This window comes from Ictidomys tridecemlineatus, chromosome 6, assembly GCF_052094955.1.
Source record: "Ictidomys tridecemlineatus isolate mIctTri1 chromosome 6, mIctTri1.hap1, whole genome shotgun sequence".
NCBI lineage: Eukaryota > Metazoa > Chordata > Mammalia > Rodentia > Sciuridae > Ictidomys > Ictidomys tridecemlineatus.
In genome coordinates this window covers 66,189,152-66,213,530 of record NC_135482.1, presented here as the reverse complement: position 1 = coordinate 66,213,530, position 24,379 = coordinate 66,189,152, and the positions used below count along the sequence as shown (strand labels likewise).

At 42.3% G+C, this 24,379-nt stretch overlaps 2 protein-coding genes across 5 annotated transcripts; one reads left to right on the top strand and one right to left on the bottom strand.

Moving 5' to 3' along the window:
- The first annotated feature begins 6,005 nt into the window (after window positions 1-6,005).
- H1-7 (H1.7 linker histone) lies at window positions 6,006-6,833 on the top strand. The gene has a single exon (XM_005325102.4). The coding sequence runs from the start codon at window positions 6,039-6,041 to the stop codon at window positions 6,831-6,833; it is 795 nt and encodes a 264-aa protein (XP_005325159.1). The 5' UTR covers window positions 6,006-6,038.
- A 2,711-nt stretch (window positions 6,834-9,544) lies between these two features.
- On the bottom strand, window positions 9,545-23,986 carry Znf641 (zinc finger protein 641). 4 transcript variants are annotated; one of them, XR_013422942.1, is made up of 9 exons: window positions 23,843-23,986; window positions 20,985-21,193; window positions 20,366-20,457; window positions 19,121-19,250; window positions 18,380-18,493; window positions 16,770-17,547; window positions 15,305-15,391; window positions 10,586-12,800; window positions 9,545-10,295 (listed from the first exon to the last, which is right to left on the bottom strand). XR_013422942.1 is itself a non-coding variant. In XM_078014776.1 (6 exons), the coding sequence occupies exons 2-6, from the start codon at window positions 21,166-21,168 to the stop codon at window positions 16,793-16,795; spliced, it is 1,275 nt and encodes a 424-aa protein (XP_077870902.1). In that variant the 5' UTR covers window positions 21,169-21,193; window positions 23,843-23,986; the 3' UTR covers window positions 15,263-16,792. The 4 variants fall into 4 exon arrangements, 1 of the variants encoding a protein (XP_077870902.1); XR_013422940.1 differs by having other exon boundaries at window positions 15,305-17,547; XR_013422941.1 differs by lacking the exons at window positions 9,545-10,295; window positions 10,586-12,800 and adding an exon at window positions 13,900-15,048 and having other exon boundaries at window positions 15,305-17,547.
- Between the last annotated feature and the right edge of the window lie 393 nt (window positions 23,987-24,379).

The window sequence follows — 24,379 nt, the reverse complement described above, 5'->3', positions numbered from 1 at the left end:
TAAAGGTCAGATCCTCTGTAAAATAAATAAATTAATTAATTTAATTAAATTTTAAAAAATTAGCATGGATTTGCTTCACTACCTAACCTCAAAATGGGTCCCACTATTAATGTTAATAATGTCAGGCAATGTTCTAATGGGCAAACAGAGTGTTATTTATCCTAAAAGTGAGAAGAAAATCAAATCTACCCATAGAGAAATGTTTAAAAATATTAAAATATACATACAATTAATAGACATTAACATTAACATACAATTAATAGACATAAAAGGGACAACAGCGTGTTTGTATAAATTGAACTTCATTTTTCTGAACTCCATTTCCACTTCTCATTCTTATTTCATTTCTGGGCGTTAGATGTGATATCAGAGGCATTAGAAATATTATCCTACAGAAAGAAGCCCTGGTTGAGCCAATTATGGTTTATGCAGCATAAGTTTCCACACCTTACATCAGCACTGAGACTACAGGAAGCTTCTGAGATTCATATCAAATAAAATTTGTTTGTTTCTTGCTGAAACATCCACTCAAGGTGGCAACCATGGTTATCTTTTGCTAATCAGTAGAAAAGACAACTTTGGCTACTTAAAAATAAAAAGCACAGTTTCTTAGTAAAGAATTCTGTACAAGGCAAAATCTTTCCAGACATGGGACACAAGGAGGGAAAATAGTATGAGTTTAGGGATGCTGATGCCTGTCTAACTCCTGTAGGCCAACTTGCTCATTTTGAGGATACCTAGGCTTGAAGAGGCAAAATGATTTGTCCAGAATCACTCCTGTAGGGAACACCCAGTTTAGCAAAGGTATTTCTTAACCATAGCATAAAACTGTTCTATGCCTCCTTATATCAAAGAAAAATGTGAAGCTGGTGGCCAGCCTGATGGTGGAGAGGTGTGTTTTTGGCCAGCTTCACTTGAGAATAAGCTCAGTCACTATCCTCAGCCAAATTTCCCTCTCTGTAAGATGAAATATTAATCCTTATTTGTTACAGTTTTGCATGTAAGAATTGCATATAAAGTAAGTCATATGCCAGACAAGTAGTTCTCAAAATGTGGACCCCCAGAATAGCAGCGGCAACAGAATCGCCTGGGAATTCCTTAAAATTCTTCAGCCTCACCCTAAACCTACTAAATCTGAAACTCCTTGGTAGGGCCAGCAATCTGTTTTGTTTTGTTTTCACAAACCTTTCAAGTACTTTTGATGCACAAAGTTTTAAGAGTTAGGTCACACTGTGGTAAAAATAAAAATTGAAATTCCCCCCCCCCCAGGACATTTATATTTACAAGCATCTTGGAATGTCTATCATTTACACATTTAAAAGGCATAAACTAGCAGTAACATTGGGAGTTCATTTTAATAAAAACCTGCTCATGGGCAGAAGCAGGAAAGAGAAAACCTAAGTGCTCAAGACCACCCTGTAGGCGAACCAAACAGAACCTGCAATAGGAATCGTCACCAGATCAGGCAGGAAAAATCTTTGCTTAGCAAATTCCCCTCAACTCCAAGAGTATCCTCAGGCATCCATTTGGCCAAGCATGTTCCAATCCCCAGCCTCTCAGAAGTAGCTCTCTGGTCTTATCTTAGTGTACGCACTTTGCCTGTTGACTATTATTTGCCTTCTTTTGTTCTGCTTCTTCCTTGGGAAAGATGTTCTATGGGGTAAGCACAGTGGTCTTTTATTATCAACTTCCTGGGTTCTGAGCAGCCACCTCCCCTCTGACTCTGGAAAAAGGGCAGATTGCTGTGTGGGCAGGGCCAGGGAACAGCTCTCATTGCCAACCTGTGCTCCCCTCCACCCTCAACACAAGGAGACTCCTGGGAGGGGAGCTTGAGATCCCCCTCCTCCTTGAGTTGTAGCTCTGCTCTAATTATTGGGTTTTGTGGCTGTTAGACCTCTGGCTTCTTGGGCATCAAGACCTACCCTGTGTTACCCTCCTGTGTGGACCTTCCCGGAGTGTGAAGGTGTGCCTCATTTCTTCTCCACCTTCTCTTAAAAAGAGACTCCCCAGTCCTATGACCCTCACTTTAATTTGGGACTCTGCTGACCTCCTGGGTGCCCCACCACCTCTCAGAAAGGCCTTCTGCCCACTTGAAGCGGAGATCTTCCTGTTGTGAGTCCTGGTTCTGGAGGTGGGAAAGGATGGGAAAGATTTGAAAGTTTCGAAAATGATTGCTTTCAGAAGAACTGGGGAAGGAGGTTTTCTGATGACAAATGATTCCAGGAATGGAAAAGGCATTTTAGGTAAAATGAACCAGAGGAAGATAGAAAAAGCCAGGGAAATACTGCTCCCTCCACATTTTCTTTGAGAAAATTTCCTTCTTTTAAGCGTTTAAAAGCTCCTACTTTTTTGTGACTAAAGGAGGAGCAATCTTTCCTTGAAGACAACTTATTTGGGGGTTCTTATCCTCCCCTCAATTTTCTATTTCTTCTTCCTTAATTTCTTCAGAGCAAATTTAAGGCCTTTGTTCCTTTAGGAATGCTCACATTTTGTTTTCTTTGCAGCACTTTGTATATTTCTTTTCCACATGCTATGCAATCCACTTATATTAATAAGTTTGAAAAATAGGACACAAATATTATTTTAAAAGAAAAATAACTGTTAAAGTTCAGGAACTGCAGACAGGGAAGAATTAGTTTACCATAATATGGCTTTTTTAAAATATACTTTTGTTTTATTTATTTATTTATTTATTTTTAAGTGGTGCTAAGGCTCCAACCTAGCACCTCACACATGCTAGGCAAAAGCTCTACCACTGAGCCACAACCCCAGCCCCTACCATAGTATATCTTAATCCATTTTCTCTTGATATAACAAAATATCCAATTCTGAATAATTTATAAAGAATGGATTTGTTTATTTTGTCTCGAAGTTCTGAACTCTGGGAAGTTCAAGAACATGGCACTGCTGAGGGGCTCATGGTGGAAAGTGAAAGAGTAAGCTGCTACATGTGAAAGAGAGAGAAAACCTGCTGTCTTGATTAATTAATTAATCCAACACTCAGGAAGAGTAAGAATTCACTCATGTGAAAAAGGCATTAATCCATTCATGAGGGTTTTGTCCCTGAGACATGAACACCTTTTAAAGTCTTCCCCCAACTCTGAATACCATTACATTAACAATCAAACTTCAACATGAGTCTTTAGGGAGCAAATCACATTCAAACCAGCACATATTCTTTTAATATTGTAGGATTCCGGGTGCCTTCTTCAACCTTATCAAACTACAGCCACTGGTGTTATTATTGACATATTAAAAGAGACTTGGTACTTGTATCTTAAGGATTTTAAAGAAAACTGGCTCATGGAGAAAGGACTCATTTAGGAAAGAAACATATGAAGATGACTATATATAAGCAACTAGTGAATTTAAAGAAAGTAGCAGTTGTATCTAAAAGCGTGTAAACTGCCAAAATAATAATTTTCAACAAAAGGCAAACTTGTAGTCTGGTCCTTGTTTTCTGGAAAATCCTATTTTAAGATTCTAAAACATTAGATGAAGAGGATTTTACCCTCTTCTAGATAATTGCAGCCTTTATATACTAAACCCCAAATCCAGGGTTTTTCTGTTAAAAAAATAACTTTAAAAAATAGTTTTCAAAAAATAAATGTAAACAGCAATTTTTATTTATTGTTTTGATGGTTGAAGGAAGCAACATATAAGAAAGTGGGAGAGAGAAATATTTCCTAATCATCCAATAAGAGAAATTGGAAAGAAGAATTTTACATAGTGAACTTTGGGTTGATTTAAGTTGGAGTTATCTGTCACCAGCCAGTCATGGACTGTGTGCATGAACTATGTGCATTTGAACGTATGAGGGGACTGGACTGATGTTACTGTCTGATTGGGCTATGCAATGTAAGTGTGCCTTTTCTCTCACTCTGCCTTTGATCCTACACAGCACCTGAGATGGGTGTGGCTTTCCAAGATGTAAGTCAATCTGCTGACCACAAGACATCACCAAGCAAGACTCCACTCTTTGAAATCCAATTCCTTGCCTTATTTGGGTGGAATTTTCTCGAATGTCTTTTCCTCAGTAAAGAGAAGGTTTTGGGTGTGCTCACTCTCTCTTGCTTCTTCCAGCACTGGAGCTGACCATTGGGGTCACTGAGCCAAGCCATCCTGCCTTAGAAACTTATGTTAGAAACTTATGTTTATGTGCCATGTGGTTTCTTCGTCATTTTCTTAGTTACTGATACAACCAGCTGCTTTGAACCCAGCTCATATTGCCAGCCTGGTCAGCTGGTGATAGTTATCATTTAAGGTACTGGACCATTGCATCTTCTATTTTAGAAGAGCAATCTGAGGGACAGAGCTGCCTAAGGTGGTGATGAGAGTGAGAGTTGAAATATGTGGGATTTTTTTCAGGTCTTGCCATCATTTTACAAAAAGAGGTCAGATCCAAAGATATAAGGAATTTATCAATGTCATTTGGCTGCTAAAGAGCTAGGATAAATATCCAAGTTTTCCACCTCCATGTCCAAGTTTTTTTTTTCTTTTTTAAAAAATATACACACAGGGCTGGGGATGTGGCTCAAGCGGTAGCGCGCTCACCTGGCATGCATGGCGCCCGGGTTCCATCCTTAGCACCACATACAAACAAAGATGCTGTGTCTGCCGAAAACTAAAAAAAATAAATAAATATTTAAAAAATATATATACATATACATACAACAAGGGAGGAGAGGGAAGAATAGAAGTTCATTGGACTAGACAAAGGGGAATAAAGTTAAAGGAGAGGATGAGAATAGGAAAGACAGTGGAATGCATCAGACAGAACTCTCCTATGTACTAGATGAATACGCCACCAGTGAAATGCCACATCATGTACAACCACAAGAACGGGATCCTGATTAGAATAAGTTATACTCCATGTATGTATGACATGTCAAAACCCAACTAATGTATATCTAAAAAATAAATAAACAATAAATAAAAATATTATGCTACATATTACCCTGAAATAACAAATTAACTTTCAGAAAAAATCTATATAAAATTGCAAAAGTTAACTGTGAAGATTATGGTAATTGAGGAGCAGTGAATCATTTGACTAAAAGAGTTTGGGAAATTTTCAGTTCAAGCTCAGCTTAGCAGAAACTTGAACAAACAACAGGGCTTCTCTGGGCAGAAAAAAGGGCAGGGGTAACCTAAGAAGAAGGATGAGAGGCAGAAAAGTATAAAGTATTGTTCATTAGACCAGTAATCTCAGTTGACTTGAAATCTGGATTATTCCATTTCAACTGAATGAGGCATCAGGCATTTAAGCTTCCCTGATGCGGGAATCAAGTGTTCATTGTAGAAAGACTACAGTGTTGTGGGGGTTTTGTTTATTTTTGTTTTTATTTTACTTCAAGCTTTTGTGCAGATTTCTTGGAAGAGTCAGCGAGCCATGATTGTAGAATTTAAATGGTGGACCTAAAAGTGTGATTTCTAGGCCAAATTGTGGATCACCACATTTATTCTTTACAGTCACTGAATTGCTTTTTTTTGGATGTGGGTAGATGGTGTTCAGTGCCTCAGAAATACAAATGGACTTCAGAAAGCAGTGGAGAGCAATAAGAATGAACCCAGAGACTATATGGGGACTGTTTAGGGGTAGACAGATGCTATTAAGATGTGGGTTGGTTTGGACCTAGAAGAAAATGGTGTCTGGTTGTGGGTGTTTTTTCGTTTGAACCCAGGGGCGCTTTACCACATCCCCAGCTCTTTTTTAAAAAATACTTTATTTAGAGAAAGGGTCTCACTAAGTTGCTGAGGGCTTCACTAAACTGCTGAAGCTGGCTTTGAACATGTGATCCTCCTGCTTCAGCCTCCCAAACCGCTGGCATTACAGGAGTGCACCTCTCTGGTAGGTCATTGTTAAAAGGCTCCTACCTGGGTGGGATGTGCCAGCCTTCTGATTAGGACCTGAAAAGCTGGGCCCGGCCTGCCTTTGTGACGTGGTCCACCCAGCCCCAGCCCGTAGGTCATGGCTTGGCAGATGTGGATCAAAGCCTGCTCAAAGCCAGCGGCCCCGCGGAGGGGCAAGCGGGGCCATGGCCGAGGCGGCCCAGCCCAGTGGAGAGTCCCAAGGCTCCGAAGTTAAAGCTCAGCAGCCCAAGGAAAGGGTCACATCTGGACCTGTGAGGCGGGGCCCGCGCTCCGTGCTCAAAGTGTCCCAGCTGCTGCTCCGGGCCATCACGTCGCACAAGGGGCTGACTCTGGCTGTTCTCAAGAAGGAGCTCGGAAACGCTGGCTACGAAGTGCGCAGGAAGATTGGCCGCCCCTCCGGAGAAGCCTCCAATTCTGAGGTTAAGGGCACGCTCCTGCGGGTCAGCGGCAGCGACGCCGCCGGCTACTTCAGGGTCTGGAAGATTCCGAAGCCCAAGAGAAAGTTGGGGCGCCCTAGGATGGAGGAGTACGGCCGTTCCCCCAGGAGGATCCCAGCCGGGTCCCGGAACCCGCGGAGGCGCCCCACGCGTCGCAAACAGGCGAGGAAAACCAAGGAAGCCTGGAGACCCAGGAGGGTCACCGCGAAAGCGAGAAGGGGGAGGCAAACGACCCAGGAGCCGGTGCGTGCCAGATCCAAGGAAGAAGCGGGGGTCAAGGTGATGGACGAGGGGAGAGGACGGACCCTGAAGGAGGACATCAGGCCTAGGTCACGAGAAGAGAAGAGGCCAAGCTCTAAGGTCAGAGTAGAGAGGCAGCAGGAATCCGAGAAACCGGGAAAACGGACCATCCAGAAGCCAACCGCGGTTAAAACCGACCGTACTTTTACCGGGCAGGGGAAGACGGGCATGAAGACCTGTAGTAAATCCGAAGGCCTTCGGGTTGTAACCGGGAATCCTTAATGTAGGGACGCCCTCATTTCCTACAGGCTCTAATGCCTTTCCCCATAGGCTCCAAGGAGAGCACCTCGCACTCTTAATGAACCTATTTACAAGACCTTCCCGCCTCTTTGTGTCTGTTTGCTCTTAGCCGCACCTGGAAGGGTGGATGTTAAGGTGAGACCTCTAGTGGGCACGTGAGATAGAGAGAAATTAGACTCTGACCTGTTGCAGGACCCAGAGAAGTCTCTTTTAGAAGGAAAGAAAAGAGGTAGAGGAAAGCCACCAGCTTAAAGGGGTTAGTTAGGAGTGCTGAGTTAATGATACACAACACTAGCAAATCCAAAATGAGTTTGGGGAAGGAGGGCATGTTGCCAGAAGTGTAGACAACCTTGATCCAAAGTGTTCTTACCTGAAAAAGTATTTTAAGACAAAATCCCTTCTGCCAAAATCGATTGCAATGAGTTTGTAGTTGTTGCCCTGAATTGATATCCTATTTGAATTTGAAAGTATGTCTTACATGTGAATCCTCAATTAAATGAGATGGTATGTGAAAGCATCCTGCATAGGGCTTGGCACAGGGCAGGGTGCTCATGGCTGAAGATTTAATATGTTTATAAGTAATTCCTGATGAGATTGTAATGTGCTATAGCCGAAAACTACACTGAATCAGTACTTAGTGAGACCAGGATTCTAGTCACAGTTCTCCCATTCAGACCTTAACTGCATTATTACATAAGCATTTGTGTGGTTTTACACCCCTCTGCAAAATGTTGGGATTGTGCTAGAATGATTTGAGGTGATTTAAAGTGTCAGTAAAATGATAAAGGGAACTTGATCATCATTATATATGCTTTGCTTGACAAAATTCAACAATAAGAGAGGTATCAAGTGGGCAAGTGCTAACTGCTAGAGAAGAAACCATTAAGATTTATAGAATGCATATCAGAAGTACAGGAGATAGGCAAGGCTAGATAGTGAATATCTAGTCCTTTTGCTTTTCATAAACTACATAGATGTTTTGAGCACTATGTACCAAGTGTGGAGCAAATGTATGATTTCTTTTAGTTCTAAGGCAGGGGTAAAGAATAGCAGGGGAGTAATTCTCATGTCATAAGCTGTGATAGGTCACAGAAGTGGTTTCTAGGGAAGTAAAACATACTGATTTAGGGGAAAGGACTAGCTGTTTCCAACTGAAGCCAAAGCAGTAGGGAAAATGAACACTCCTGAGAAGTGCTTCCTTTTTATTCTTGAAAAGAGGTGGGTGAGATATTTGAACCACCTAGAAGTTTTCCCCAGGATAATGTAGTATCTTCTATAAGGGGTGATGTGTGTTTCAAACAAAAAAGTGATGCTACTCTTAGCCCTCTCAAACCCTTGAGAATCACAGCCTTAAGCCTGTGCAAAGCCAAATAACAGCAAACTGCTTGAAATGTATCTCATCTAGAGATGTTCTGAACCTGGAAATTTCTGGATGCTCAAATTAAGGTTACTATGCACTTGACTGTCTATGAGTGGCAGAATGAAGCAAACAGAATCAGAAAATGAAGAGCCATCTGGGAAGAGGCAGTGAGAAAATCAAACATTGTCTATTGAACACAATTAGAACAAAGTTAATCAATGCCCTTATAGTAGGATGAATTGCCCCCTTTGAGTCCAGGGATGTTTTTACCTAAAGAACAAGGTGGTCTACAATTAGCTTTTCCTATTAAGATGAATGGGAGTGACACTGGAAACACCTTGTTTTCTAGATTTTCTAGGAATCATCACATTTGTCTTTGTATTATGTCTTCGTATTATTTGTATTATGGTTTCTTCATTTAAGCAGACTTCCATTCATTTAGTAGAACTTATCAATTAATGAAAATAGTTACCTTATATAGGAACAGAGCTCCCAGACCCTGATCTTATGTTGCTAACAATGGTCATTTTAGTTTATTTTTCATTGACCAACTCTAGAATGGCTATATTCCAACAAAATATGAAAAAACACCTTACCTCAATAGCAAGCTATCCAGATTATCTAGATCCTGATGAGAGCTGGGTACTCTGTGAATGAATCCCTAGAATAGCTAATTCTATTCCTAGTGTTCAGTCATGAATCCAAGATTCTGGAACCAGTGCTGAGAATACTAAAATGGATAAAACATATTCCCCACTTTTCTTTGGGCTTATATTTGAATGGAGTATTTGGATGTTTTAATTAGAGCAAATGTAATGTCCCTGACTGCAATTCTCTGTTTTCCTTTAACCTCAACTGCCTAGTGCTGTACCAAATAACTGTTGGACTTCAGAGTTGTAACAAACCTTAGATACTCTTAAGCATCAGATATTCAACGGTTGTTCAAAAACAGTTAACAGAAATATATATGCCCTTTAAAAATACCAAAAAATCCAAGTTAACTCATAAGAAAAGTGCAAATTAATAAGATAGAGTTTTTAATCATATGGACAAAAATCTGAATGTTTGAGAATAGAGTCCATTGGTGACTGGAAAAACATTCATATTCATTACTGGTGGAAGTACAAATTGTTGCAACCCCTAATGGAAGGAAATGTCTACTGCACTACAAATGCAAATGGAATTTATCTTTTATGTGTTTATACTCTTGTGGAATGACTTATGTCCAGGGTATTTAGTGCAGCATTGCATTTAAAAAAAGAACAAAAGTATAATTAGGAGATAGGTTCTCCTAATTAGCAAAGCTTCCATATAGTGAAATAACATGTAGCTCTAAAAAGGCAAGTATTCTTTATTATGATAAGCTCCTCAAGATACAATTAGTGAAAAAGAAAAAGTTCAAGACACTTGAGTATATACTAACTTTTGAGCAAAATAAAGGGAAATCTAAATATCTCTTTGTAGACGCATAAAGAAACTATGGGAGAATATGCTGGTAAACCTAAGTGGCTCTCTATCATGAGGGGAAGGTGATAGGAATTGTAGGGAATAGATTTAAATGAGATTCTTTACTATCTTTTCTGTGTTTGTTTTCAGAAACATATAAATTGTAATTTGTTAAAAATTAAGGTAGAAATTTTCTTATAATTGTCAATTATATCTTTTTCATTTATAAGATGCTTTGTTCTACTGTATGCTTTAGTTCATCTCATTTTTCTAAGATAGGTCTTAGGTGAAAAAGTGAATGTTTTAGAAAGTGTAAAGCTTAGAAAATTGACTCTTAACTGCAAATCCAGCATTATCTCAAGTTCCAGACGTTGAATGGGGCTTCACCATCCATTCATTAGCTCCACAAGCCATCTTTTTGAATGTAGATAAAGGTCAGAAGTTCAGAATTTATTTCTACATGTTGCAGAGATTTCATGGAGATGGGGAAGATATCTCAGATTTTCAACCTGTTTTATAGAACATGCAAACATCGCCATTTATCAGTGGTCTTCAAACTATAGATTTCTTCTCTTCTTCTCTGGGGAACTTCTTACATGACAAGGGCATCTGGTCATGTTCAGCCCAAACCTATATACCTAGTAAGGACAGGAATACAGAGTTAGGATATTAACATAGAAGCACTGTGTCAAGAACGGACACAAACTGACCCCCTAAACCAGAGAATTAAAAAATTGAAGAGGGAGAGGGTGTTAACACCAGGGCTTGAATGAGAGTGAGAGAGCAGGTTGCGGGGGGTAGATAGAAGGAAGTCAGGATTTCAGTAGTCCTGGTTGAGAAAACATCCCCCCCACCACCACCCAATGAAGGAACAATCACAGCTGCTGTGTTTTCTCCTTTCCCTTTTCTCAGTTCCCTTCCCTCTTACCCTTTTTAGTGATGGAAAAGATCAGGAAGTATTACTCCAAGTGGCTGGGGGGAAAGAGTGAACACCAGAAAATAAGAAAATATGTGAAGCCCCAGGCAGCAAAACAGCTTGGTAGGTGTAAGGAAAGCTGCAGAGGCATCTGAGGCTCAGCACCCACTAAGCAACAGGCTTGAAGCTCTTTACAGCCACTCCCATGGAGGAAGAGCTGTGCCTTTGGATTATGCTCATGCCCGGAAAGGAGGTCTTTGTTTGCCCGCCCCAGAGGATTGGTCAGTGAGTTAATGACCACACCCCACCCCGCCCCATCACCACAAGCCTTTCCTAGATTTCTCCCATAACCATTTCCTACCTAACCTCTCTGTACCTCAGCTGAGTGCATCTGGATGACCGTGTTCTGTCCTAACCCCATCGGTGACCGCCTCATCTGGCTCTGGAAAATACCCAGTTATTTCGAATTTACCTAAGGGGGTAAATTTGCAGTCTTCAACACAGCTACCTCAGTCTCCGCGCGGCAGCACTCCCTGTGAGCCGACCACTTGCTCAATCCCAGGGCGTGTCTCAGGTTGGGTCACCGTCAGTAACTGAGTGGGGAGCGATATTTTTGGGGACCTGACGCCAGGGAAGAGGCGGCGCGGGCCAGCCTGTTGCATCTTGAAGCTGTTTCCATAGGGCGACAGGGGCTAGTGCGGGACTCTCCTGATACCTCGCCTCTCTCACTCCCACAATGCTCCCACCAATCGCCCCCTCCCCCAGTCTTTTTTTTTGGCTCCGGAAAGAAGAGTGGGGAATGGAGGGAAAATTGGAGAGGACTAAGAGGAAATCGGTGATCCAGCCTCACCTCCTTATTCAACTGCCAGGAACCATACAGAGCATATTATAGATCCCCAAGGGTACATACTAAACTTGTAGGAAGTTCAGCCTTTGGAGACAGCTAACAGACTAGCAGGCACAGCCCTAGTTGGGCATACCCTGAACCTCCCCTGAAGAGGGAGCTGCGAGTGCAGGTGAGACTTGGCAGGAAAGCTTGGCTGAATAACTCGCTGAGGACAGGGGCAGGGTCTCCAGGTCTGGAACCACTAGAGCCTGGTGCATAGTAAGCACACAAAACGCTGCTTGTAGAATTAAGACAGTTTGATTCTCAGGAGCTATAGGAGACAAGTAGGAAGTAAAATAAACTAGCAAAAACCAGAAAGTGACTGGAAGCTACTTCAAGGGTTGAAGAGTCACTGGTCAAAGGAATAAGGGCCTCCATCTGTCAGTCCTAGACAGCGAGTTTGGGTGTGGTTTATGGCAGGAATGGGAATGTGTATGGGAGAGAAAGACTGGTAAGGTGGCAGCTCAGTTGCTCTAGATAAGAATAGGGAAAGGGAGTGGAAAGTCTGAGTGTGATCCCTGCTTAGTAGGTTTAACACTGATAGAAAATAAATTGGCAGGGACTACTTATTAGAAGGACCGTTGATGGATGAGCAGTGAGCCCATGATGAAATGAAACTAGAGAAGAGAGAAGCCTGAAGCTGGAAAGATGGGAGTTGGGGCAAACAAATACCCTTGGGAAGGTGCAGCATTGCTCAGGCAAAACAGAACAAAAATCAAACCAAAGAAAGCTGAGAAGTGAGAAGGAAGAGTGGAAGAGTGCTGCCTGTTGGGAGAAGGGAAATGGCAGACAACAAAAAGAGGGAGAGCCTGAAGCCTGCAGTTAAAGAAAGCTGAAGCTCTCTCTAACCTTCTATCTTAGAGAGCCTCATAGGTAGGTTTGCAATTGTCAATTCAGTCTGTTTTCATGGGTGTGTCTGGGAGAGGAACTGGAGCAGGTAGCAGGGCCAGGGCCTACAAGATAGAGCCTTTTCCACAGTCTGAATTGCATAGAATTTTCAAAGCAGGAGAATGCATTTTAGGTACCGTGGCTTAACTGATTACAATCTCTACGTAGTAAATAGAGTCTAGGATTGAACCTCACTTGTGTCACATCTCTTTACAGAAGTCTAGTTCCCCTGTGTGCCCTGGGAACTATCTAATGTTCCCGATGCTCTTGCCTATGAGGTACACCAAATCATGGTTAGAAATCCTTTGTGTGGCTCTTATTGGTCCCTAATCCAATTGTGAGTTTGGAAAACCTGGGTCTTTACATGCTTAGCATCACAAGTCTCACTGTCTTGTGCTTACCTTTGTGCTGAATGCTTGATTCACCTGCCTCCAGGGCTACTTGTTAGAAGGCCTAGGGAAAAGATCAGATGACTAACAATGGAGGACTGTTTACTTGACTGTCCATTTCTCAGTTTTATGTTGGATTTTCTTTCTTTGAGTTGTTTATTCCCTCTATCCTGAGGTTTCTGGACTCAAGTTACACTGTGCTCCCAGTTTGGTGGTTGATAGTTGAGTTAGGTAGTTGTCCCTTTAGTTCCTGGAATTGGTGAATAACCCCAGTTCTTCAACTGAGGTAAGCATGGGGAAGACCCTAGAACTAAAGGGAACTTAATTGAGGACTAGCCTAGTGAGGTTGACAACAGGAGTGTGAAGATGGTGAAGTACAACTGCTTGACATGGAATTTGAATCCCCTAGCTAAAACTTAGCTTATAGTCTGGAGGGCATGCTAAAAAAAACTGATTGTTGGGCTATAACCCCAGAGTTTCTGATTTAGGGATCTGAAAATTTGCAGCTGGTCTAAAGACCACATTTTAAGAACCATGGTCTGGTATACCATACAAAGAATAGAGGGAAATTTTGCCAGCTAAGGCCCTCCAAGGGATCTAAGGGAGATTTTACTTTTCTTTTATTGTTCAGCCCTACTCACCCCACCCCAACCCCATTCAATGCACCTATCTGAAAAGAGTTGGAAGAGACCTGACTTCTAACTCTCCTGGTTCTGAGTCAGGATTGACCTTGCCATGCTGTAAACAGCAAACAGTGGTTTGGTTTTATCCCCAATTATTAGCCCATTTAGCTCCCCTGAAGGCATAACATTTCTCTAACAAGGGAAAAGCATTTCTTTCCACAATTAAAGTTAGAGCTTAAAATATAAATAGCTTCAGGAAAAGCTAGCCCTTTGGGTTACATTCTCCTATGCAAGGGATCCTTTATTCCTTGGGGGTGCAAAGGGAAGGATACCTGAATTAGGGCATAGTCACCACAGATGGAAAACTGTGACAGGATCCTAAAGATACACTTCCCTGTTTTACATTTTGCCCAGAGAGAAGTCACAGACACTTTTTATTTCAAGGGAACCCGGTAGCCATGTGGCAGATGAGAATTAGGTGGAAGATGAATGTTTGAGGCTGATTCCCTGTGGGAAAAATAATTCAAATCTATTCACTCATTGAATGGCTGTTGCTTGTTTTATTTTTTGTCCAAGGGAGGTGATGTTGGACCGAGGTAGAGAAGACAATAGTACACCAGAGATGACCCAAAGGATCGCCCCTTCTGTGGAAGGCCCTTAGACTCCATGATGCCTTTCAGCTGCACCTACATTTTGGGGGCTTCACTTTCTATCCCTACAATTACTAAAACAGATAAAAGGCTGGAGGTTAACATGTAGATATTAAGATGTCTGACCTGATAGTAAGGAATACCACTTACCACAAGGGCTTAAGACCAGGTTTGTGAGGAGTTGGATTTGCTAGCATGTCAGATATTTCTTGAAAACAGAATAGAACTAAGCAATATTCTTATAGTCATTAAAGACCAGATTCTGTCCTCATACCCTGATGCTTCTAGTATCTTAGTCCTTAAAATATTTAGTGACCTTTGCCTTGTAATTCTTGACACAAATATAGAATAACCATATTGAGTCATGATAAATCCCTTTCTTTGACCACAGTTTAGGGATTCCACGGGTGGGCTCTGAATCTGCTAAATGTATATGCAAAACTATGTAAACTGTAATATGTCTATTTTTTCACAAAAGTGGGCATCTGGTTTTTACCAGATATCAAACATATCTGTGATCCAAAATAGGTTCTATTATAGAAAGCTTTATATTTGTATTAAATATTTGTATTTAAAGTATGAGAGAAAAAGAAATGGTATAGTCCAGTTTTAACACTGGAACCTAATATTTTCTTATTTTCTTGGGCATCTCCTAATACTGATTTTAAAATGCTTCTGTCCCTGAGGACCTAGGGTAAGGCCTGCTTACAGAGGGCTGGTTGGCCATTTTACTTTATTCCTAAGAACAGAAGCAAGAGAAGTGCATTCCAGGCAAAGATGGAAGGGTGCTCTCAGTAGCAAAAGAGAGATGGAGCTGAGCTACTCTTGTTTGTAGTCTTAAGAAGCCCAGTCAGCAAAATGACCCTATTTTCAATTCCACTTGAGCCCAGGACTCTGAAGAGCTGTGATTCATCCAGTTTTTCCTAAGCAAGATGGAGCAATCACTAAATTAGATTCTTGCAGCTCACTTCCTCTTGTGTTTCTGGTTAATTCCATCAACTGTGGTTAAGAAATAATTGTCTTAGGGAGAATCCAGAATCTAAGAATTAAAGAAAAAATATCACAATTTCACCCTCTTTGCTTTTCTTCCTTCCTAACTCAAACTGCTCTAACAAGATAAATTATAAGATTGGCATTAACACAATCATTAATAATGAGAAACAATGACCACCTTATCAACTAACAGATGTTAGAATATTTATACAAATCCTAGTGTGGATACCTTAGAATTCTAAGATTCACAGTATGGACACTTTTCCAGAATTGGAAGAAAAACCAGCCAGAAAGCTCATTACCCTGCATCAGCTGAAAAGTTAAGCCACAGCCTTTTCCCATAAAGTTCTGTTTCTGGGAGAATGAGATCCTCAAGGTAACTCTTCCCCCTTGATGAGGAAATCAAAGTCAAGATTAATAACAACAACTTGCAAACACTGTGATTCCTGTCCTAATTTTCCAGCACTCATAAAAGACAAGACAAAAACCCCACTCAGCACAAACCTTCTAAATGTGCCTTGCCTGAAATCAACAAGAAACAGCTCTCTGCTCTGAAGACTTCTTTCTGTCTTCTCCTGGGTAAAAACAATTTGCAACTCAGAGATTCAGACCTAGACATACAAACCCACAAATGTCTTGATCTCAGTGATACTGGGGAAAACTTTGTACACAACTTAATCCATCATTGAACCCTTTCCACTAGGGCTCCCTTTATCACGCAGATTACTTTCTATCTTGAAACAAAACAAAACAAAAATCCCCATACAATCCCCACTACCCTCATCCCCAGAACACAACCCCTAGAAAACCTAGCTTGTACAATTTGCACTTAGCATGCTCTCTTCAAGGATCCTGCACACATGTACACAGAGACACACATAAAGACACAGTCAATGGGAGAGGGGATCTGTTTGAGGGAATAGTTTTTTCTTCTGTGTGGGCCTGGATTACTTCGGGAGGTAACATCCATCTTTTAGCATTATAGCGTGATCTCTCAGCTGGAATATGTATGTGCAAGATGAAGGAAATAGGAATAGGAGGTGGAAAAGTCCTTTGTTTTTTCAGCAGGTGGCATTGAGAGGTGTAGATGTGTATATGGATGACTAAGGTAAGGGTGACAGACCCACACAGGAATAACATCTGGCCCCCTGGCTTTCACAGGGATAAAAAAGGGGACTCTGGGTGCCTGATCACAATCTCATTCCTGTTTCCTCATTACTTTCAAATTCATTGTTTACCAGAGTACATTTCATGGAGTCACCAGTTCTGTGGGATATGAAATAAAGAGGATATTGAGGTCAAGTAAGTTTAGGAAACACTGCATTAACAACAGTTTACTGCAGAAGCTTTCAGACCCTTTAATATGCAAAATAGTCTCTCTCTACATATATTCACAAATATATGTGTATATATAGAGAAAGAATATAATTAATACACAAGGGTGATACTCAAAAATATTTAACAAGTGGTATCGTACATTCTCCAACCAATGAGAATGGACCTCAGCCATAACTGCTGGTACCACTGTACCTTTGAGAATGGGCTCAGGCTGAATATCAGCCCACATTGTATGCATTGTTTCCCAAAATTTTGCCCAAAGAACCCTGTTTTCATGTGTTCTCACAGAACTGGTGAGAAATACTCTGGCCAATGCTGGAGCATCATTTCTCTAGGGACAGGGCCAGGGCTCATGATTCTGGCCATTGGGGTGCAGGATAGAGGCAGCCCTGGCAGTGACTACTGGTAGCACCGGCTGATAGACCTGACCATAACTGCAGCAGAGACAGATTTCAAAAGACAGATGTCCCTCGGTCCCAGCTACTTCGGGGACTTTGCCCCTGATGGGTCAGCAGATGCCTGTCCAGGTGATGTTTGCGGCCAAAGCTCTTCTCACACCGAGGGCACTGGAAGGGCTTCTCCCCGGTATGGGTCAGCCAGTGTCTCACTAGGTGGTGCCTTCGGCCAAAGCTCTTCCCACATTCAGTGCACACATGGCATTTTGGCACTGGTGGGGCACGCTGCCGTTTCCTAGCCCCAGGACTCTCTCCAACCTCTTGACCCTTGCAGGACTTGCCATCTGCATGCACTCTCTGGTGGCTGGCCAGATGGGAATTGCATCGGAAATTCTTGCCACACTCAGAACACCTGCTGGGCTTGTCATGTAGGTGGGTTTTCTGGTGCCTGATTAGGTGGTGTCTTCGTCCAAAGCTTTTCTCACACTTGAGGCAGCTATAGGGCCTCTCTCCAGTGTGTGTTTGCTGGTGCCTGGCAAGGTGGGAGCCCCACACAAACTGTTTCCCACATTGGGGGCATGTATGGGGTCTTAAGAGAGAATCCATCTCTGTGCCACATAGAAGATTTGAGAAGCTATCTTCCTGAAGAAAAGGTGGTCCTAGGAGCATTCCTCTGGAGCTCCTGGACATGGAATCCCAGTTCTCATCCTGCTCTGGATTCCAGAGAACAGTATCTTCAGACACACTAGATAACATTCTGGGAGGTTCTGCTTCTAGTTCAGGGGTATCCCCCTCATGTTCACTTCCATCTCCTGTGGAGAAGGAAAAAGAACAACCCCAAAAAGGGAGTCACAAGATAGTACCCTAGGACCTAAGCATGATGTATGATGCCAAACCTCACCCCAGGAGGGTTGAGAGGACATATTCTAATATATAAGATAGGGTGATAGGTGTAGAGGTTCTAAAAGCCTAGGCTTAAGGAGTAGATCAGCCAAGTTTTAATCTCAGCTATCCATTTAAATTCTTAAAGCCTTCATTTCCTCTTCTGCAAAACAGGAGTAAAACACCTCTCTCCCAAGGTTATTATATAATAGCATAATATCAGCACATAGTAAACACTTAGAAAGTGGTATATGCTATTGTCATTACTTATTAGCATTATTTATCAACTACTATTTATTACTACTAATCAACATCTTCTAACCTAAATATGGATAGAGAGAATGAAGGAATGTGTTGCAATCATCAGTGTCAGCAATACTAGAGAGACATGGAAGTCATTCCTGAAATGGATAGGAGATTCAACAACAACAACATCAATAGTAACAGTAACAAACATTTACTGTGTGCTTATTACTTTCTTGGCCTTGTTATATTGTTCTAATATGTTAACATATTTAATACTCAAAATAATTTAGATAGGAAGAAACCAAGAAGAAGTCAACTATTTTTCCAAGGTTCCATGGACATTGTCCAGAATTCAAATCCTCAAAGTTTGATGCTGGACTGTCTTATAAACTTTTCTGTTACACTGATTTGCTTTTGAAGAAAAAGATCTCCAAACCTTTAAATGAGAGTAATATACAATAATGACACCCCAAGAATGGTGAAGGCAGCGGCTGAAAATCCTTTCTAGGTCCTCACCTGTATATGTGACCCTCAGGATATCCCTCTCCTCTAAGTCCTGGGGGTCAGGGACCCATTGTTCTTCTCCTCCTTCTAGTTGAGAAAGCATGTCAAGTTTAGGAATTGGAAATCCTGCCCATGGGAAAGAAAAATAGAGATGTAAGTTAGTTCAACAGTTATCCTATATTTGTGAAAAAACCTGTTTCCTAGATGATTTCTTGGAACTCTAAGAAAAAGCAGGCCAGATTCAAGCCTCTCTCTTGACTCCTACCATTTCTGTTAAGTCCCTCTTCTTTATCCTAGGAAAACACATTTTCTTTTCCAATTTAGTCTGTTATTTTCTACTCAAATCCTTCCAGCCCAAGTTCCCTTTCTGATCATAACTTCACTTTAGTCCTACTATAACTTCAGAACTTTACTTTAGTCCTACTGCAAACTGCCCCCACTCCACCCCATTCCCAGTCATGTCCTTGGAAACTGTCTTCCCCTAGATGGTTCCCAGGATTCTGAGGACCCAGTTCCAAATGTCTCTCTCTCTGCTTTGTAAGAACCACCCAATCCCAACCAAGAAGAACCTCAAGTTCTTTACTGCACAATTCAGCATTATTAAGTATTTTTTTAAAGTGATCCCTCACTTCCATTCTCTTGGGGTTAGCCCTGAGGTTCTTTCTTTGGCAGAAGCCTAGAAAGAGTCCTGAAGCAGATGGCTTTTTCTTCTCAGGGTATGATCTTTTAGTAGGTAGGGAAGATCATGCTTACTCAGAGAGACCACTATTCCACAGTTTTCTTGCATGACATATTCTCCATAAAAGTCTGTTTGAGAGGGGTCCAGGCTCCGCCACTCTTCCTGAGAGAAGCACAGTGACACATCCTTGATGGTTACCAGGCCCTGAACAAAATATAGCATCTCGGTCAGTAGCTGTCCCTTAAGGAAAATGTGATCTCAGTATAAAAGGCTGATTTAGTAGAGAAGAGAGAGCAAGAGAATACCTAGGAAAAGAATTGCCTAGAGATCCCTGGGTAGGATATATGGTTTTGGTAAAGGGGAAGTGAGGAGAGGAATAAAGGTTAATGGTTAAGGAGTGAGTGAGGGTAATGTCACCAGAGAAGTTTCCCAAATAGGATCATGAGAAGTTGAGGTATCACAAACTCCTCACTCCCTCTGTCTTAATGTCTACTCAATCTCTTATCACTTGCTTTACTCTTTTTATTACAGAAATTCTGTACCATCTTCTCCTTCCTCCGTAATACCCCCCCTTTTTATGGCAACACAAAATGATAAAAATTAAACATTCTTGTTTCCCATCATGCTATACCTTTACCATTTCAGGCAGCACAGTATGATAGTTAGGCCCAGAATATGGAGCCAAATGACTCTTAGTTTTGTTACTTATACTAGCAGTATGACCTTATAAAAATACCTTAATTTCTCATTTAAAATGGGATGATTGATTTATTCTCAGAATCAAATGAGATCACACAAAGCACCCAGAGAAGAGCACAGATGATAAGCACTCTGGGAGTGTAGTAAAAACTACTACTATTATCTTTCCTTGGCTCCTCTATTGCTTTCTGAATCTATACCTATTTTCTTATCTAGCTTTGACCCTCTTTACATATTTCTTTTCTTCTTTTCCCTAAGTGCTTCATTATCTACCCAATCCTGTCTATATTCTTCCAAGCTTTACTTAGGTCTTCTCTTCCTAATATTTCCATATTTATTAATTGAATAAAGCTAATTAACTATTCTTAAAAATTCCCCTGTGGATAATAACATACCCATCCATTTAAAAACCCTATCTTTAAGAAATCACCTCTCCTTGTTGTGCCTCCATTTAATTTTCCAAGGGTATAATGTGCCCCTTGGAAAAGGATAGACTCTGTTCAGTTATAATATTAACATACAATTAGTATTCATCTGAACTAAAAAAATCAATGGGATAATATTAAAACTATAAAACTGTTTGATGAGACCTTGAGAGAGGCCAACTTTATACATCCCACCTGTGATCCAGCTGCAAGAAGGGCAGCTGCCATCTCCCAATCTCCAGTGCTCCCCTCTTGAGGAATTGCAGGAACCCAGGGAGTAGATTGAGCTGGTAAGGGGAGAGAGGAACCATTAGAGATGAATTATCCCTCATTTTCCAATAAGTACTTCATTTTAGAGGAGCATAATGGTCTCATCTTCTCTAATATCTATGACCATTGATAAAATTAAAATGCATAAACATAGATGAAGAATCCTTCACTCAAAATGTTCTGTAAGGGCATTAGATAGCTTTTGAATTTGTATTATTTGAATGAAATTTTCATTTAGTGAAGTATTATATTACTTGGTGTGTTCTCTAATGGAAATCAGTGTTGCACTTTCTTCATCTCCCACATTCAATACCACCAATTACATACTTGCATGTGGAAGGAATAATTGTGCAAGCGACAGGAAAAGCCTAATCACATGGTTGAAGAATTCATGAGTCCTGAAAGCAGGGCAAGGAAGAAAGGACTGGTGCTGGTACTGGGTATGCTGTTTAGTCCATGATAATTTGGGGATTTTAAACTCTACTCTTTGAACAGAAATTAGGAGACTACACATTGGGTTTCCCACACTGCTGTGGGCTCTCACCCTTCTCCTGAAATGACTGTGGCTCCTCTTCAAGATCACAGCATAGGTTCTCCAGTGGCCCTGGTGCTGTTCTCCATGGCCCCTCTTCCTGGCTTCCCCTTTCCATCTGGGGCTCTGTTCCATCCAGCTGTACATTCATTGACTCCCATCCTGTCCCCAGGGCTGCTGTCTGTTCTGAAAGCATTTTTGCTCCAAGCCCAACTTGTGACCTGGAACAGATCAATATTAGCTATGCCTAAGGAAGTTGTGGGGAACAGCTCCAGGGATTAATGATGAGACTGGATAAAAGGAGCTTAATGGAAGATGAACGTCAAAACTTGATGTGTTCCAATCAACTGAGTCTGAGCTGAGCATCTTGGAGGAACTAAGAAACTGGCAGGTACTGAATAGCAAAGTCACTAACTGTTATTTGGGGGCCTCATGGAAATACCAAAATATCTCTGAAGCCTGAAAGAAGAATATATTTAAAAAGAACAATCCCAGAAATTCATAAGTTATTCATTTTATTTCAACAACTGAAAGTATAGGAGAGTAGGCAATTTGGAAACATGCAGGAAGGAATGTACACAGATCTGTTCTCAACAAAGATGAACGCAATCACACATAAAATTTTCTGCCATAAGTCACATTCTCATCAATTATTTCAGAATGACATCATTACTTCACATAGAAGTCCCAAACAAGTGGTGTATGTGCATTGTGAGTTCACACATCTTTTTTGAGGCTTAACCAAACAGCACCTTACTAAGACACATGATATGTTACTCTCATGTAGTAAATAAGGTAGAAAGACCAATAACTTGGAAAGCAGGTTTAAGATTCCAAAACTACCCTACTAGGTAAGAGAAATTGTTGATCAATAAGAGGCTGAAGTTTAATCAGAAAGGGTAAAAAATAACAGTAAGTTTGTTGAGGCATAGAAAAAGAGGAAGCAGTGCTTCTACAATGATCTTAGGGTGAATTAATAGCCCTGTGATTTGAGACACAGGGACAAACCTGTTTGTTTGGAAGGCACCAGTCATATCTTATTAGAAAAATAAATTCAATTTTAAAAAAGGGTATGAAGAAGCCAGTATGTATTCAATGGAACAAATTAAAGTACAGAAAAGGATAGGAAACAGTCATTGGAAAAGGCAGAACCTAGTTTTCTCTTTTTTGGAGAAGGCTGATGAATGGAGCTACTAATGCATAAAAAGAGAGGTGTTTTCTATCCCTATATGAATGGAACAGAAGAAGTGGGTTTTGATTACAAAAGAATATTTAGGTTAGATTTTTTTCTTAATTAACAATCTTGTGCACAAGACCAGGTTGTGTACTCTTCCATTCCTTAATCATCTTAAGAACAGGACAGGCTCTATTTGGGAAATAGTCTATTAGAAGACTTCACTTTAAGCCTTTCTGTTCTTGTGTTTCCTTTCTGCTTGGTAACATATTTTTGTGATACTTATTCAGTATAGAAGTAGTAAGAGGCAGAGAAAGACTTCCAAGAACAGATCAGAACCTTGGTAGATATTCTGGCTCATGCATAGCCATTCAATAACATTTGCAAGAACCAGAAGGCCAGGTTAGGTATCAACAGATGTCAAGTCATTTTTCTTTTTTCATTTTTTGCCTATTTGTCTTTAACAAAAGAGGTAGGTGGGAACCTTAAATTCAATGCAAAGGAAGAACAGATTCCCCTTTCATCTCAGAGGTCCAAAGATGGCTCGGGGCTGCATGGGAACAGAATCCTGGACAGATTCCCAGTTTAGGAGGTTTCCTTTTCAGAAACTTCCCATAAGGAAAATTCCCAATAAAGAGAAACTTCCATTTTAGTTTTCTTGTATGAATTCCTGTCCCTGTCTTTTCTTCGCTTTCATCAAAGTACCAGTTTTCCCTCTTCACTCTAAGCCTTCCTGTTCTTGTGCTCCTTCAGCAAATCCTCCTCCTAGGGTTCTGCTTCTAGCTAAATATCTGGACACCTGTCTCAAATCCTTTCCTCCTCTCCTCCAGAAGAAAAGTCTCTTGATGAGAAGCTTCTTTCTGCAGAGTATACTGGACCAATTATGAGTCTCTTGATATCACTGACAGAAAACCTATGGAAGAGCTGGCAAAAATCTCAGCAAAGGAAGGGGTGGGTACCTGTCCCTAGCTTACATTTCCTAAGATGTTCAAGGCAGAACCAGCACCTGGGCTGTGAAGGGGCAGCCTTAACTTGGTTTCTCCTGGTTCCAGATAATCCCATGCCTATTGGAGTCTGAGTTCTGGGGCTTTAATTTTCCCTTTTCCTGATATAGCTGGATGACAAGGTATCTGTAGAAAGAAGTTTTTGCACCCACTGCTGTTGTACAGAAAAAGGGCCATGTTATCAAAAAGAGTGGCCCAAGGGCACTGGGACGAGTTGCGCCTGTGACTGTCAAGAAAACCTTGGCCCCTGCAACGGGTGGGGCATGGGCGGGATGGGAGCCTGTTCGGGAGTAAGGTTGCTTCTTTCCTCCTTCTTGTCACACTGCCCCTGGAGAGGGTCAGATTTCAGAGAATCCGAGCAAGGCAGAATCGGAGCGGGGGAAAGTGAGGTCAGAAAACAGGTTTCCTCTGAGCAGGGGCTTGAGCAAGTGAAGAGAAAGGGTGCCTTGGGGTAACCGGTAGGCGAGTGACAGCGACAGGAGCCTGCAGGGGCCTGACAGCGACGATGGGAACTGCGAGACGGGGCGAGGGGCGGGCACAGAATGTCAGCGGTGTCCCTCGGGAAAGACAGCGACCGGGAGGCCGCATCGTTCCTCCTCCCCGCCCCCATGGGTGACCGTGCCCCCCGGCCCCCGGGGAAGCCAGGCGACCCTCCCTCCAGCCGCGGCGCCCTCCGTCCCGGCCCCACTCACCCCGGGTCGGCTTGGCCCGCAGCCCGGTGCCTCCCTCCCGGGCGCCGCCTGCCCCTCCCCTCCGCCCTCTGCTAGCGTTTTCGGAGCCGGCGGCCGGCCCAGCCAGCGACAGGCGGCGACAGCGGCCCGGCGGGCGCGGGCGGGGCGGGCACAGGAAATCCCCGCCCGCTTCCGGGGCTCGGCGGCGGCGGCGGCGGCGGCGCGGGGGGCGGGGCCGCGGCTCCCGAGACCCGAACGGGCCGAGCCGGGACCTCGGCGTCCGCGGCCCGGGGTGGGGGTGGGGGTGCCGCCGGCCCCGGTGTCTGGCCCGCGGGGCGCGGGATCCGTGCCTGGGTGGCCGCCGGCCCGCGCGGTTCCGCCACGGACCATCTTCGGTCCTGGCCACTGAGCTTCCCACGGGGTTCTCGGCACCTGGCTCCATTGATTACCTTGAATTTATAACCTCCCGTTACGGGCTGGAGCCGGCGCTGTGAGAGCCATTCCTCAAGCCCCGTCTAGAATTTGACAAGAAACCTACAGCCTCTAGGTGTCCAGACC